This window comes from Bacillus rossius, chromosome 16 (assembly GCF_032445375.1).
Source record: "Bacillus rossius redtenbacheri isolate Brsri chromosome 16, Brsri_v3, whole genome shotgun sequence".
Lineage (NCBI taxonomy): Eukaryota > Metazoa > Arthropoda > Insecta > Phasmatodea > Bacillidae > Bacillus > Bacillus rossius.
This window is the reverse complement of record NC_086343.1, coordinates 18,370,809-18,387,776: the sequence shown is the minus strand read 5'-3', so window position 1 is coordinate 18,387,776 and position 16,968 is coordinate 18,370,809. Positions and strand designations below refer to the sequence as shown.

At 36.7% G+C, this 16,968-nt stretch overlaps 1 protein-coding gene across 1 annotated transcript; it reads right to left on the bottom strand.

Moving 5' to 3' along the window:
- Nucleotides 1-516: 516 nt before the first annotated feature.
- Nucleotides 517-16,863, bottom strand: LOC134540290 (NSFL1 cofactor p47-like). Its single transcript, XM_063382949.1, is given in 9 exon segments — nucleotides 517-976; nucleotides 6,017-6,220; nucleotides 8,634-8,771; nucleotides 9,682-9,829; nucleotides 11,432-11,513; nucleotides 11,515-11,536; nucleotides 12,508-12,672; nucleotides 13,369-13,526; nucleotides 16,674-16,863. Coding segments are annotated over 9 exon segments (1,152 nt in total). The 5' UTR covers nucleotides 16,776-16,863; the 3' UTR covers nucleotides 517-843.
- Between the last annotated feature and the right edge of the window lie 105 nt (nucleotides 16,864-16,968).

Genomic DNA, 16,968 nt, shown 5'->3' with positions numbered 1-16,968 from the left:
GGAAACTTAGTTTGTGAAACAAACTTTTAAAGGGTTGAATGGTTTCAACACCATAGATGAAAATTTTCATTTCTTGTACAATATATTTAATTTTTGATCCTTGAGACCTAGACTCAGATTCAAGGGGTATATTGAGACACTTTTTGGATTCAAATTCAGATTCAAAAAAATTGTGATTCCACCCATCACTAGTTGAAACCAAGATGGCATTTTCAGTTACATTACCTTAGAAGTAAACATTGAATACACACAAAATTTCAGATAAATTAAAAACATTTTTCATTGCATTTTAAAGTTGTGTCTAAACATTTTGCGCTTTATAGCATATATCTGGGCACATTACATTTAAACAATAGCAGTGCTAATGTCAATACCCATTAAAATACATACTGCAATCTAAGGATGAGAGAGACTAAAGCTGCCATCCTTTTCAAGTCACCCCAACAGACACCACTTATTTAACAGTTAAACATAGCATGTACCTAATCAGGAAAATATGAATCAAGTGATAATATATAGGTATGCAACATCACATTTATTTTCAAGTGAAATGGTACATTTTTGAGTAGAAAAATTGACTCAAAATTTATGATTGAACACAGAGAAATGAAGACCTGTGTGTAAACTTACAGTGAAAATAATAAAGAAAATTGTCAACAAATCTAACTCTTCAGTCCAAGCATATTTACTGAAACAATAAAAGCTGTGCATACCTTGAATCTCAAAACCACAAATATGTACTGCATCTGTTTAGCTGCACAGTACGATACGTTTTTAAGTTTTTTCATGACGTGAATCATAGAAAAAGCGTAACAAAAATCATTTCACAAACACACTCTACCATTATGTTAACCTCTGCATGACTGTGGCGTTGAGAACGCCGGCATCAGACAGTTTGGCTCCGTCGTCCGAGAGCTCTTTGCTAGGGAAAGTCGTGAGCAAATTAAACGACAGGTTCTGGTACTGAGGCCGAGCTCTGCAAACCATGTTAAGGACACACAAACACACAAACTCGATGATGATTGGTGAATAGTGATTGATTTCAGGTTATCTACATACTAATCAATATTTCAAATACAGTAGAACCTCGTTTCTACATATTTCAAGGGACCCAGAAAACACATAAAAACCGGAAAAATGTAAATAAAAAAAGGGAAGTGTTTTGAAAAAAAATTTACCGCCACTATGATGGAAAAAATAACCAAATATTCACCACACTAAATAAAATAGAGATGCTTACGTTTTTATATATTAACTAGAAATTATTGTTTCATGTTATGAAAACAATCCATCCAATTTTGCAGGAATTCACAATTGTTTAAATTTTGAACATGAAAATTTTGGTTCTCGCGTAAGAGATGTGTATGCTGAAGCATCTCAAAATGTCCACTTTTTTATGGTGCAATCTAACTACACAATTCATGTTTGTACTTTGTGTATAATCACAGTTTACATTTAACAATTTCAGATTTTCATCAGAAATTATTCTTATAAACAAACGCAATTACTTTCTAAACAATTGTTTATGGTTAGGAAAAAAGTTAAAAATGCTTACAAAACAATTTTTGGAAATTCAGTGCTGCCAACTGTCTTCCTTAAATATTTGAGGTGGTAAAACGAACATTGCCAAAAATGCACCATGATGCCATATTTATAGGAATTTTGGACGTTAATTTAAAACTTATTTTAGCAATTTGCACTTTAATCCATTGTTTATGTAAAAATGACAGTATAGAACTTAATTTTAATGGAATATTCATTAAAGTTTTAAAGGGGAGAGATAGCAGCAAAATGAACTTATTCTCGCATCGTTACCAAAAATATAAAAAACAGAGTAATTTCAGCCCACTAAATTTACCTCACCTTTAATTATATATCAAGATGATTGCATTTCTACTGCAAACTACCACAAGCATTAACCTATGTAAATATGACTATGGGCAAGATTTTGCGGTGAACTGCGATAAAACCTAAATGTGTCTTAATGTTAACACACCATACCTATATACGTAGACAATATTTTAGGGTTTTATTTTTAGTTCAATTTCATTTTTAAAACAGAGGATTTCAGTGTTATTATTTTTATATTATAAAAGCTGTTTCATAATACTTACTCCACTAAAATAATGGTAAAATTTATATGCTTAACTTTCCAATAAAATAATTTGTAATAAATCTGACTAATGCTGATACTTCAGAAAAATAAAAATAAATTAGCAAGCACTTGAATTTTAAACATTATAGGATTGTTTTTTTTCATGATTTGAATTAAATTTTGGTTAAATGCTTCTTAATTCCATGATTGCATTTTGATGCTATATGGTATATTAAGTTTCATTGTGGTGTTTTGACATGCTCTTCGCTGTTATTTCAGTTTCATCCCAATTCACCAAATGATCTTGTCCCTAACCATATAGCATTAAAATACAAGTTAAAACATAGCATTGAAATAAACGTTAAATTACGTTAAATCATGAAATCAAGCAGAATTTAGACAGATCATCAAGTCACATAATCAAAATTTTAAAATATACAAAAATGAGATTAATATTATTTTAGCACAATTTTTACACCAAAATATAAGGACTAAATGGATTTGAAACATTTATTTTACCCTTGGGTGATCTATCATTAGAGGCACTGGAAAATCGTAAAAACGATATAGGCGCGAATAAAAGCGACAAAATGGTTTATCGACGAATAAACGCTACAATCCCGTTTTTAGAAGTAAGTATTAAAATTTCAAGTAATATTAAAATTTCCAGTAAATTTTAGGTTTACCTAATATTTTTAAATAAACCATTTCGCATTATTAACGGCCTAACCTCATAGAATAAAGAACATTCTTTATTTTATGCATCTTCTTACCGTGTTTGAAGATGACCTAATAAACGGTGATGATGGCGAGCCATGTAAACAATCAACACGATCTATGAATCTTGTAAATAACACGAAACACAATTTAAATACGCATAGGCTCGCACGGAAACTTGGTTAACGGCAAACGTAACGTACGACCCAAACAAATGTAAACGGTTAAAGAGAGACGTTTATTTACGTGCATGAATATTTTCACGTGAAAGAAAGTGAAAACATTGAAGCGGCCATGTTTGCAAACGAGTGCGTGCGTGATATTAAACACAAGCAATCAAATTATTTACTGTTAAATGACAACTAAAATATAAAAATGCATTAATTTAAGATTACAACACACGCAGCTTATATTTGGCAACTACAAAAAAAATTACGAAAATCTACTTCAGTCAAATTCGTTAGCACTTTAAAGGGGAAAAAAGATGGCAGCGATGTAGCTCTATACTTTTTACGCTCATTTTTAGAACGTACCTAGAGTTTTCCTAATTTCCTAACCCGAAAAACAAACGGTAATCTGTGAAACTAAAATATTGTGCTGCTATTCACAATAAAATAAAGGTTATTAAAGTTGGTTTTCTGTATAGCGTTCGCGTGCAATGCAGTTAGAACTATAAAATATATATATTTTTTTTTTACCATTATGGGACGGACAAAATCTGTTACCGTGCATTCACGTGCAGAGCAATACAAGTCGCACCATTTCTATTACCTCGTTTAGGGTAAAATTTCAATCCGGATTGAACCTGGAGTGGAGTGAACGCTGAGTGAATGTGTAACGAACATAGACTGACGAAATGCGTTTATGGTAAATATCACAATCCAGATTGAAGTGTAAACAAGATCGAAGTTGGAGTCAACATGGACTGAAAATGTTGTAGTGCGATCTAATCGATGACAAAGCAAAGCAGAGAACAACTGCTCTGTTTTTCTTTTGAACCCCGCACTGTCCATTTCTGCCTTCACCAACTCCAATATCTAACCTTTCCTATACTTTTTTCCGTCCAGCAATCTTAAAATATGTTTTTCAATCATTACATCCAACAATAACTCTACTTCCATCTCTGTCCACACATTCCTCTACTCTTTTTTTGCCATTTTCACAAGTTATGCCTGAAATGCAACAAGACCAATAACAAACTATGCAATATGGCGGCGGCTTGCTCGTGCGTGTTTTCTTTTCACTCCAGTCCGTGTTTAAAGTAAAATCTCAATCCGGATTCTTCAGTCCAGTCCACCTCAACAAGTGGAGTGGATTATCTCACTTCACTCCAACTTCAGTCCACAACAAAGTGTTTTAAGTAAAATTTCAATCTAGATTCCTCACTCCACTCCAGGTTCAATCCGGATTGAAATTTTACCCTAAACGAGGTACAGTAGAATCTCGTTATAGCGAGCACGGTAATAGCGAGAACACGGCTATAACAAGGTATTTTTGAGGAATTTACGGCGTGATCGCTTGAAGCGCGCTTTTGTTATTTGTCTGCTTAATCTCCACCCCTCTCGCTCGCCGCTAGACGTCTTGCCGTTGACGCTGTCACATTATTCAGCCTTGCAGTCGCCACCTAAGTGCGTGGCTTTAAAAATAGAATCCCGTCCTTTCTTTCTTTTATCAAACTTCTGTGAGTTCTCTGTGCCGTGTGTGGACAAAGTTTGAGATTGGAACAGAAACAACGTAAGAAAGTATTTTTTACAAATTAGAAATATGTATGTTTTTGTTTTTTTATTATCGCGAATTTTCACGTTTTTTTTATTATCTTAAAAGAGATAATATAATAAGGCCGCTCTAATGAGATTTAATTGTTTCTTGGTTAACAAAAACTATTAATTATCAAATATTGTTAGTTGTTTATATTCTATTTATTATTATTTACGCGACGTCATACTGTAAGCGTACGCAATACGACTGGATTCGTTGCTGCAACATAACATAGCATGTTATGCCTTATGCGGTATCAGAAGTAACGAGTAACGTAATGATAGTAACGAGTACTAATTGTTATAGTAACGAATACATACAGGTACACATTTTTTCGTTACTTTTACACCTCTAGTAGGCACTACCGTATTTATTTCCGAATCGCTAGGGCAGTTTTCTTGTAACTTTTGTTTCGGTCAGTTGTTGTGGTATCTGTCCGGGAAAGGGGTGGTGATGGTTTGAGTTTGATCCCAAATTTATTTTCTAAAAAAGTTGACAGGTTTCTTTAAATGAAAAAAGTATAGTTTTCCAGCGACTATTACGTTTGAGGCGTACGTGCGTTGCCGCAGCCGCACTACTGCTTTTTTGTAAGGAATTAAATTGTCGCGCTACACTAGCACCAACTGTTACCAACATCCCGAACCAACATGGCCACCAGCAGACAGCCCGCGTCAATAGATAGCAGGACAATGCTGTGTCGGCCGCGGGCCAAGATGCTATACTTACGTGGCGTGGCAGGGTATTCTGGTTATTTTGACGCAATCGGTGATCGCATCCGTACTGATGGGGTATCGTTTTAAAGAGAATTCACACATCTGCTCACAGAAATTAAGATTTCGTTAATATTACCTGTTATTTTCCAATTATACAGGTTTAAACACAATTTTTGTGCTATTTTCGGTTAATTTTTATTTTTTGGGGGCCAAAATTTGTCCAATTCGGTTATAGCGAGGATCAAACCCGGAACCGTGACACCTCGCTATAACGGGACTCTAGTGTATATGTTAGTGACACTAACATATTTATGTGCAAAGCTTGCAAAATCCCCATAATCTGGGAGAAAAATTAAAATTAATGCTATATAAATGCTATATGGCATAATATAAATGCTACGAACAGCCATTATAAACGCTTTTTCCAGTGCCTCTATCTATCCTTAATAACTAAATTTTCATTTCTAATGGTGATATATTTTCAAACCTAATTTTTTTCTTCTGATTTATGTTTATGGTACTGAGAAAATCCAGCCAAAAATGCAGACACAGCAAAGTCAAATTTACACTATTTTGGTGAAAAAAAAAAAGTCTTCAGAAACATTATATTCTAGCACACTGCAGTAAGTTTTGTTGAATACCATACTACCTTTACAAATATCAAATGTATAACAATAAAACTAATAACCTGAAACCTAATAAACACAACGCCCTGGAGCCCTCGGAAGGATACGTGACGATGAACCTGCGGACATCCCCAATGGTGTGGGTGTGGTTGAACTGGCCGACCAGCCGCGAGCCGTCCGCCAGGCGGACCTGGATCGTGGTCACAGGCTCCCCTGGGTTCAGGGCGACGCTGCTCTTCGCCTGCTCCTCGTTGGCTGCCCGGTCCTTCTCGTCCAGGGGCTTCACCGTTCCGACGGCGGCCGGTGCAGGGCTGGAATGCAACCACACACCAAACTCTTCAAGGCCCAGTCTCACAAGCAATTATTGTATCTCACTACCATTTTGGAGATTTTCCTGGAAATTATTAAATTAATATTGACAGACCAATCACAGTTATTTTTTCATAATATACCATAAATGGTTTTCAAACAGAAATTTCTCTCATAAATAACAATTATACAGTATTTACTAGAATATAAGACCCCCGCGAATCTAATTTCAAAATGTTAAAATTTGAAAAAAGTTTGCCTGCGATTGTAAGGCAAACCTATACATATGTAGGTACCGTATAAACCCACGTACCATCCACACCTTTTTTTTTTTTAAAAAAAATTGGGTTGGAAAAAGTAGGGTGCGGTTGTTACACATGGGTCTTGGGCCATTTTTACACGGTGACGAAATAACGCGGCGCGTCTAGGTTGCTGTGAATGACAAGGGAAGGGGGGGGGGGGGGGGGGGGGAGAGAGAAGGATGGGAAGGAAGCGCGAAGACAGTCAGTTACAAATAAATTGAAAAGGCTGTTCAAAATTGCTACATAATAGCTTATAATATATCCAATTTTAAATTAATAAAAAAAGACATGTATTAATGCGCATTAATGTATTTCACATTTTAACAACAATAAAATAAATAAAATAATGTAGCTTAGGCAGACACTGCTCACTCAAGCTGTAAGGATTACAGTCCTTGCATTTCTACGTGTTCCCCTCTATCAGCTGCTATGCGTCAGGTGCCGGAAATGTTGGAAGGAGGGAAGGGTGAGTATAGTTCATCTGCGGTAAAATAAATAATTTTTCGGCCCTGCTAAATTTTTCCATTCAAGACATTTCAAAGATTCTGTGATTTCCTAGCATAAATACTGCTGTGTGACTAATAAACAAAGTGTATCATAGTGACTTATGCAAAATTTACTGACGGTAAATGGCTGTGGCATGAGCCTTAAAATTATTAATTTTTACTAGGAATGGACTATACAGTCTGGCTTTTGTCACACGCTGTGTGGAAGCTTGGGAGGAGGGCAGGTGGGTGTTGACGTGTTGAGGTTTGAGCCTTGAAGAATGTCACAAGGAGAGGGAGAGGTAAGCCATATGACGTCATACCGCCGCCGCTGCCGCCAGCCTGACCAGACGAGCTTAGCGCGCACCACTACGTCGAAGAAGCAACAGCCGCCGCATTTTTTACTTTTAGCACAAATACCGAGGCTGTAATAAGTAGCATAGTACTTGTTTTGGTAATTCTTTACGATTTGGTACTGTTTGAAAGGAAAAGAAATCATTAATAAGTTTTTTACATTATTTTTTTACAGGCTCGATTTTAAGGCCCCCCCAATGTTTTGAGATAAAATTTTAGGGAAAAAAGGGGGCCTTATATTCGAGTAAATATGGTAGATGTGTTAGGTTCCTGTTTTATTTACCATGTACATATTTCAATTTTAATACCAATCTCTTGAAAGCATAACCTCAACAGAATGGAACTGGTGTGAACTCTAGTTGTATTTTCTCTCTTGAACATGACATTTCTGCCAAGAGACAGCAAACATAGAGAGATTGGAAGGGAGGGTGGTTTTTACAAAATGTTGGAGAGAGGAACAGATGCAGCTCTGTGATTGGTGAGACAAAAGGGGAGAACAGGCACACGGGTGCCACTGCTTAAAGTCAGCTATCACGGCCTCAAGATACACAACCGTGGTGATATCTGTTGGCGACATATTCGCAGCTTAGTTAAAACCGCCTAATTAACATTTCAGTAACTTTACAGCAGCGTCGAAATACTGCTAATTTTTAAGTACCTATCTTAAAACAACATTTTGAATACTTTTTTACTATAAAGCAAGGGTAAACAACTACACTACTCCTATTACCTCAGCATGGAGCCTACTGCAGTGTCTGCGTTGTGTATTTAGGCGGTTCCAATTTATTGCAATGGTGCTACTATCTCTATGATTTTCGCCATAAAAAATTGTATCGGTGGATGCGAAATATCTGCTAGAATGCGTTAGAACCAAAAAGTCAATTTCGTTAAAAATGTCAGGCGGTATTGCCTGCTAAGCAACAATATGTTATTTATTGCTAGGCAAGGACATAAACTCTCTTGATGTAAATCCACGACAAGTTAAAACACCTACATCAGAATTTTGAGCACAGTAAAATCATTTCCTTAAAATCTTTCAATCATTACAGAAGAACAGCTCTCCTCCCCCCCCCCCCCCCCAACCCAGATGCTCGAAGTCACGTGAACAATTAAAAAAAGGGAATAGTAGTGCAAACTTGTTTCTCTCCCCCCCCCCCTCCCCCCTTACAAAAGTACCACCAATACCTGTGTATCAGCAGAAAGCTGGATGTCAGCCGATATCCAGTACCAGGTATCGGTATCGAAACAGCCCTAATACAGCCTACAGCACCTACCTTCCCAGAAGATGGCCCTTCCCGGAAAAGGCTTGAAGTTTCTGCTTCTGAACTTTGAACTCATCATGACTGTGATCTTCCATGTTCAGGTGAATCTCGCTGCCAAGTCCTTCTCGTAGCAGTTCCATCGGGATCTCTCTGAACATAAAAAAAATTTAAAAAAATTAAAAAAAAAAAATATATATGTTAAAAAATAAGTCAACGAATCACTGTCTTAAAAATAGAAAAGAATCAATTAAATGTATCTGACATTTAAGTACAGAAAATGTTCATGTTTTAAACTGTTCAAATTATCCTGAAAATTCTGGCATCACACATTTCATTCCATAAGCAGCTTTCTTATAATAAAATTTTAGTCTTAGTAGTTAGTTGTAATTTTTAAAAAACTATAGCTATGCAGAACTTAATCCTTTTATATATTCCTTAGTTGATAATCAGAAATTTTGTAGTACCTTTTTTTTAAAATTCCTTAACAGGGCTTCATTTACTTTATTGTGAACAAAATACTGGAATTATCCTAAAATAACGCACCTATGATTATAATACGACCCAAAATTTTTTGATTACGAGTTTGCTCAGAAAGCAAAGAATGTGGTGATATATGTACTGTGGTTTCCTGGGTGGCCAGTGAAGAGAAGCAGAAGGAAGTGGAAAGAATTCTGTGACGAACTCCATTTGCAATTTATTTTCCCTTCCCGATCATTATACATTTCACAGCATTTCCCTGTCTTATCTGCCAAGATTGTGCCAAAGTTCAGGAAGTCACAACAACAAAAAAATGGACTATAGCAGAAAAATTGACGGTCTAGAGGCGGACGGTTTAGTTTTTCAACTAAGCTGATTTCGTGACTTAATTCATGTTCTTCCACTTACAAGACGGAAGCTTGTGAATACAATGCAGTTTTTGGTAGAGACACAGCGTGGATGGTGTCACTTGTAAGATACGCGGCCACGATAGCAGTCTGAGAAGTTACACGCATTTTGCACCGAGAGGGCGAGAGTGGAAAGCAATTTATTGGCAACTAACAAAGTTGTTGGTGAGACTGACCCGTTGCGCACAGACGTCAGGAACTCCCTGTTGTCCGGGTCCGAGTACCTCCTCAGCGGGCCGTCGTTGATGCTGAAGCCTTCCTTCCACATCTTGAGCACCACCTCGGTGTGGGACTGACGTCGGTCGCTGGAGGCCAGCCCGATCACTGGAAAAACACGCATCACTCAATCCAAACATTTTGCAGCCATTCTTGTCAACAGCTTCACAATAATTTGACTTCTAACAGGCTGTCTACAAATACCCGGCGACTTTTTCAGGTCCTTTTAATGAAATTTTTTCTACTAACATGAGCAAATATTATAACGTGAAATTTGGCAGCAGCCAAAGATCACGTGACATTGACTTGATTATGCACACGTTTGTGCGAGTCTAGCCTAGCACCACAAATTCTGCAGGTCTCTATAATCATGGCATACCTATTATGGAAACATTCCAGCATTTGCTTAAAGTGATTTCCAGAAACCATGGAAAACCAAAATTTTAAAAAAAAAAAAATAGATGCACCAGAGATTTGAACCTATGGAATACGAGAACATCATCTTATCACTACACCACTTGCCATAATAATGGCACACGTAAAATTTTACGGACACAGACAAAGCATCATAGTTACCGCACAAACACAATAGTTACCATCAAAGAACTACAGTTACTGTAGAAGCAACATGCATAGTTACTACAGAAGCATAATAACTACCACATATGCACCTTAGATACAGTAAATAAGCTGATATTTACTGGGCAAATTAAATGTTACAACACTACTACTTCACCCACTGAGCATAAGCACAATATTATTGTATATAAGACTTAAATATTCTTGTACTGGCTATAGCTATAGCTATAGTGGCAAGATTATGTGGTGAATTGCGATAAAACTGAAATAACACAGTAAATACACCATATAACACCAAAATTCAAGTTAATACATTACAGAGCACCAAAAAAAAAAAAACCATAAAATCTTGTCTGTAGTTATGAGAGAATAACGTAGTGTGGCGAAGGATGTATAGAAATGAGTGGATTTATATAAAAAAGTTGGTAAAGAGTAATTCATTATTTTATTTTGCATTTGAAATTCTGTAAATAGTGCATTTTTGGTTCCATGCTTGATTTTACTTTGGTTAAAATGCAATGTTTCTTTTAAAAAATAAATAACAACCAAGTAATGCTCTTTGGGTCATTCCAATATACCAAGTAAAAAATGTATTTGTCAAATTTTTGAAAAAAAGTGACAAAAATATTTATGTAAAAAATATTCATGATTAATATTTGAATATGCATTAAAAGTTACATGCATCTTTATTTTTATTCAAAAATTAGTGACAGTGTTATGTTTGTGGTTGTTCATACAAACACTTCTGTAACCAGAGAAAAATAACTGATTCATACAGAGGCCTAAATCAATTCAATTTAAAACGGAATAATTAAATGTCTTCAAATCATCTCCTTGAATGATAAATTGTTAGTTATGCATATAGTTTAAATCTTGTGCAACTATGCTTAATTCCTTCAACTTATAATACAAAAATATAAATTATGAGAGTTGCTTTCAGCAAAATGAGATTTATTTTATGATGAAATCAGCTAATTTTATTTATTGTAAAAGTAGAGGTTTAATTATGAGTAATTATGAGCCAACATGTTTTCCACGTTCACTGGCACGGTCATAATATAATAACCAAAGCATTTCAGCATGCTCCTCGTGCGTGCAAATCAGTTCGCAGCAGGGAACTAAAGCGCTCACCTTCAGTGTCGTTGCTGGACTGGCCCAGCCTGTACCCGGCCCCACTGAACGTGGACGACCGGCCCCCCTTGCGGCTGATGAGGGTCGACGACTTCAGCCCCGTGCCTGCGGAAGACAGACAAGTTTCTGGTAGGGGGTCCGCCGATCTGAACGCACGTTTATGGAGTCACAGGAATCACTCTATTTAGCCTTGTCTGTAGTGATGGGTAGGATCCATTTTTTTTTTCTCATGTCAGAATGTAAACTTTGATTACTAAGGAGTGCCTGCCTCAAAATCCGAATCTAGATCTCCAGAACCAGGAACAAAAATATGTTAAAACCCTGCCAGAGACGGGGCCAGGTCGATTAACCGGTCTGCAGGACTCCTAGGGATAGCTCCACTCCCTGGAGGACGCGACACAGGTCCAAGTACCCTCCATTAGCACGGCCGCTTTCTGGCAACCAAACCTTGCCGCCCACTGTCTCTTTTCTCCTCTCGAGGGTTCGGCACATCCCCAGAGCCTCGCCGCAAGAAGTGGCGTAACTCGGACGCCACTGTACTCGCAGCTTCGAGCGTTAAGTCGACTTTCACGTCACAATGTCACAACACTTCTGAGGGCTAAGAGACCCCGAAGTATAAAAGACGGACTGACCCGTCAGCTGCAGTGGACCCCTTGGCGAGTGTTAGCGGGCGACAAGCAACGGGCTTTGTGTACAAAGATCGGAGTCATGGCGCGGCGAACGAGAGAGTAGTGCTCAGCAGTTGTGTCGGGACAGAGGTGCGTGGTAACAGACGAATAGAGAGAGCCAAGGTCCAGCGGAAAGAGTAAATGCAGGACTTACGATAGTGTGATTAATTTGCGGACAGACATTTTAGTTGTAGTATTTAAGGGGGAAAAGTGCACACACAGTAGACAGTAAAAAACTCTAGTTAATTAATTTGGGGTATTCTATCCGCAACTACATTTCCTTCTTGGATCAATAAAATGTGTGCCAAACACACAGAAATTTCAGTCACGAAGAAACATTCAACCGTGCAAGACCGAGCATGGAAAGCCAGGGGAAAGAGAGACCGCACGGGGTGCGTTTGCACTCACTCCTTCACGGACTTGAACATGGCGGACACGATGTTCTTCTTCTTCTTGCCCGGCCCCAGCACCTGCTGGCCGCTGTGCTCCGAGCCGCCCGCGTAGAAGGCCTGCCCCTCCTCCTCGTCCGAGCTGTCGCTGGTGGCGCGCGTCAGCTCCGCCAGCGTGCACAGCCTGCAACACGTCAGTCAGCGCACCCCGGGGCTGGACTCCCTCGCAGTCTCCCTACTCCGGACCGGGGGCCCTAGTTTGCTTTGCTGACCCGGCCACAGGCTGGAAGCAGTCAGTGGCGGATCCAGAGGTTCACCTCGGAGAGGGGCACTGTAGGATTTCAGAACAGCCAGAGAAAAAAATGTCATGAAATTACTAAATTTGTATTTAATATACTCACACTACACATAACATCCAATCACCAGATTTTATGATTCTAACAAGAAATTCATTAATTATATTAAAATATTTTATTGGTTTCAGAAACAATAATTTTTGTCAGCAATATTAATGTAGCAGACAACTGGTTTTTTTTTTGAGGGGGGGGGGGGCACTTGGCCCTCGTGGCCCCCCCCCCCCCCTGGATCCGCCACTGGAAGAAGTTGATTATGATGATTATAATGATGATTTATAGTGTTTGAATACACAATATTTTAAGAATTGTTTTCATTTGGATATCAATTACATCTGTTATAAACCTGCAATTCACCACAATGTTACAAATATGTTTTCGACAGCTTATTATGCTTGAAATGTGCAACAGATCTGTGTATTTATTTTTTACAATTCTGAAAAATAAGTAGGTACAGTGATTGTGAAAGTTAAACATGCAGTGTGAAGCTTCGTGTGCTGACGGGCACCCGGCTCCCCCTGACGAACCTAGACGACGCGGTGGCCGGCTTGGGGGCAGTCGTCCTTGGCGGGGGCGGCGGGGAGGTGTCCTGAGGGGGCGTGGGCGGTTCCACCATCACATCGGAATCATCCCCCGGGACGGGATTCGCCTCGCCGTCGTTTTCATAGAAGCTTGCGAGTGCAACCTGACAACAACGACCGAGGACACTTGCTTTACTATCGTCTTTGTAGCAGCAGCTTTCTCACTGCTGCATGGTAGTCAGGTGGTCCAAGTCGAGAGTGTCAGAGTTGACTATTTCCACGATAATATTCACACAACCATAAGTATGACTTTAAAAGAAATGTTGTGATTTAAATGCTTACTGTACTGTAGAAATAAAAATTGGTACCTTTCTTTGAACCACTTATTTCTTTCTGTAACAAATAAACTGAGGTAAATTTAACGAGTGCATCTCTGCTTCCCTTAAAACGAGCGGAGTCAGCACAGTAATTGTTGAAAGTAGCAGCCCTTGGTATAGGCCTAAATAATATACTTCGAAAAATTCTGAAAATAATATTTTTTTAATAAACTAAATATTTCATGTTATTTTCTCTGCTTTAAAAGCACGGGAAAATTGTGTCATTAAAAGAATTATAAACATTAGTAAATGATAGAAGAAACAAACTTATTAAACTCTTATAAATATGTTTGTAATTTACACTTCTATATGTTCTCATTCTTAATAGTTTGTAACACACAACCCTAGACTTCATCGCCTTCTCCATTTAAAGTTTTACAGAAACTGGTGGGAAACTAATGATATTTTGTGGCACAATCAAGTAATGTTAGTTAACCTCAAAAACACAATTTTCAGAATTTGTTTGCAGGAGACAGTACTTCTAATGTACCTAACAAATATAAAGCCGTAATTCTTCTAAACTTATGAACTTTTTTGCCATGTTCCATGTCATTATACATATTACCCTCTTGTAAACATCACAGACCACAAGATTGCAAACATGTATGGTATGGAATTCTAACGAAAAACCTCTTTCTGGACAAAATAAAAAGAGAATAATAATAATAATAATAATAATAATAATAATAATAATAATAATAATAATAATAAATTTCAAAATGCTTTTTCTACTTACTACATGTTTTTGGGTTATTTCCTAATATAATGTTTTGATACTTCAAGTAGTTTAAAAGTACTTTACCATTTTAATGAGTGGTAAGGTACATTAAAATAACTGTTAAATAGTGTAAACACTTGGTTATGATAGCTACATAACTAATACTATAAAATTGTATGAGCTGTTTGTTTGTTTGTTTGTTTGTTTGTTTGTTTATCGTCTTTATTGGTGGCGAAGTTAAGGCGGTACGCCTTCTCTTACACTTAACCACTTTTCTGCAATTACATCAAAGATTTGAATATTAAAAACTAAGCATGACATAGACTAAATATTAAGAGAACAAATTAAAATTTTAACTTAATGTTCAAATATTAACTATTACAAAAGATTCAACCATAACTAATTATAAAGTAATAAAAAACTAAGCATAGACATACATAAAAAGGAAAGTAATTAAACATACAGCAAAAAGTATCAAAACCGAAAAAAAAAAAAAAAGAAAAAAAAACATTAGGTGCTACTACATTAAAACCAGTCACTCGCACATTCACACACAGAATCAAGCAGTAGGGTAGCAGTGAAGTGGTCATGGTAAGCAGTTGTTACAAAGATGTTTTTTCAGCCTGTACTTAAAGGATGCTAGATTTTTTGTTTGCCTTGTCGCTTGGTCTAATTTATTCCAGAGCCTGCTACTCACGGTTGCAAAAGATTAGGGTATACATACATACAGGACAAGTTTTCTTTACAGTACTGTACTTACTATTGGTTGGAAATAAACTAAGGGAAATGTATGATGTCATGGAAGTTGGCCAATAATAACAAATTGAATGGTGGAATGTTGAAGGGAAATTGAGTATGTAATACTGGCAACAGCAAAAACCAATATAGCGCTATAAAAAAAAGACGAATGTGTGGTTGATAGTTGATCAAATTTTTTTTTGCATGTTTGATATCATCGAGGAAAATTACACCTCTTCATTACTTTGTGAGTTAGAGGCAGTAATAGAAGTAACAGAACACGTGTGATGTGTAATATTATTAGATTAATTAAAGGTACATAAAATATTGGAAAATATTGGACATTTCGGCAACAAACACATGTAATTAGATTGTTAAGAAATTATGTTGGGATTGATTTGAAGATAAAAATGTAGAGGCATAATTTTTTTTTCACAGTATCGTGTAACAGAACCCACCTGGTCTAGTCTATTATTCAATACCAGTATTAAATTAGTAAAAATTGAATATTTTCAAGATAATTTTTCCTCAGTATTGTGAAGCAAACTACAGTCCCGCCCAGTCTAGTCTATTTTTAAGATGGAGACTTTGAGATATTTTCTCATTATCATGAAGTAGAATACAGTTCTACCTGGTCTAGTCTATTCTGTGATACCAGTATTTTATTCATCATAAGTTACCACTTTTCCTGGTACTTTTATTTTTCAGTATCATGAAGTTTGTATATTGAAGTTTGTTATATTTGTTATATTTCATGATACCACCATAGGTTGGAACATCTACAGATATTTTTTTGACCATGAAATATCGGTATCGTAAAATACACTACAGCGGGGTGATTATTATTGCTGCTTCCACAAGAATGTAGGGGTGGCAACGTGTAAGCAACGCCATCTTGGTGCCGAAATCAGTATTGTTATGGAATCGGGATAGAATTGTCCCCAACATTCTATACTGATTATTTCTAACCAACACTTCTGACGATTTTACAGTATTTAAAATGTAGCTAACCTAACCTTACCTACAGCCCCGTCTCACTATATCACAATAATAAATTGTAATATATAAACCTACCTAACCACTCGTTAAAACTGTAAATCACTTGAAGTAGCATAAGGCTCTCACAGAGAATTATTTGAAAACATTTCAGGAAGTAAAAAGAAAAAACAATTATGTAATGTTTGCTTTTTTCTTCAGAAAAGTGTCCTTTCCTTCAAAATTTCCACGCTCAGTAGAATCAATCCAAGAACTGTATAATAATAACATGCGGAATTATTTGAGACATAAATTAAATAAACATACATAGCCTAAGTAAAAATTATTAACTACGAAATGACAAAAAGAAAATGTAAATGATTAAAATTTTTAGCCGGGTTCATTCTTTTACTCAAAACTGCACATCACATAAGTATTAGAATTATTTCAATAATACTAAATTAGTCACAAAAAATTTAAAAATAACTTAATTTGCAACTCACTTCTAATTGCCATGCTGATGATTCTAGATAAAATCTTGCTCTTTCGCCATCGACTCCGGTAACATCAGAAAACTGGGATACAAGTTCATTCCTTTCGGACATTTCTGAGTTTTAAATTTAAATTATTTCTGCTTTATAACACAAAATGAAATCACACAAAATCTGTCAACCTCATCCCTTCGCGTATCAACAATCCACCAAGCACGCCAACTGAACCACATTTAAATACCTAAATAATGTTTAAAAATAAATTTTTATAGGAACTAGGACATATAAACAGTAAAATTAAACAATA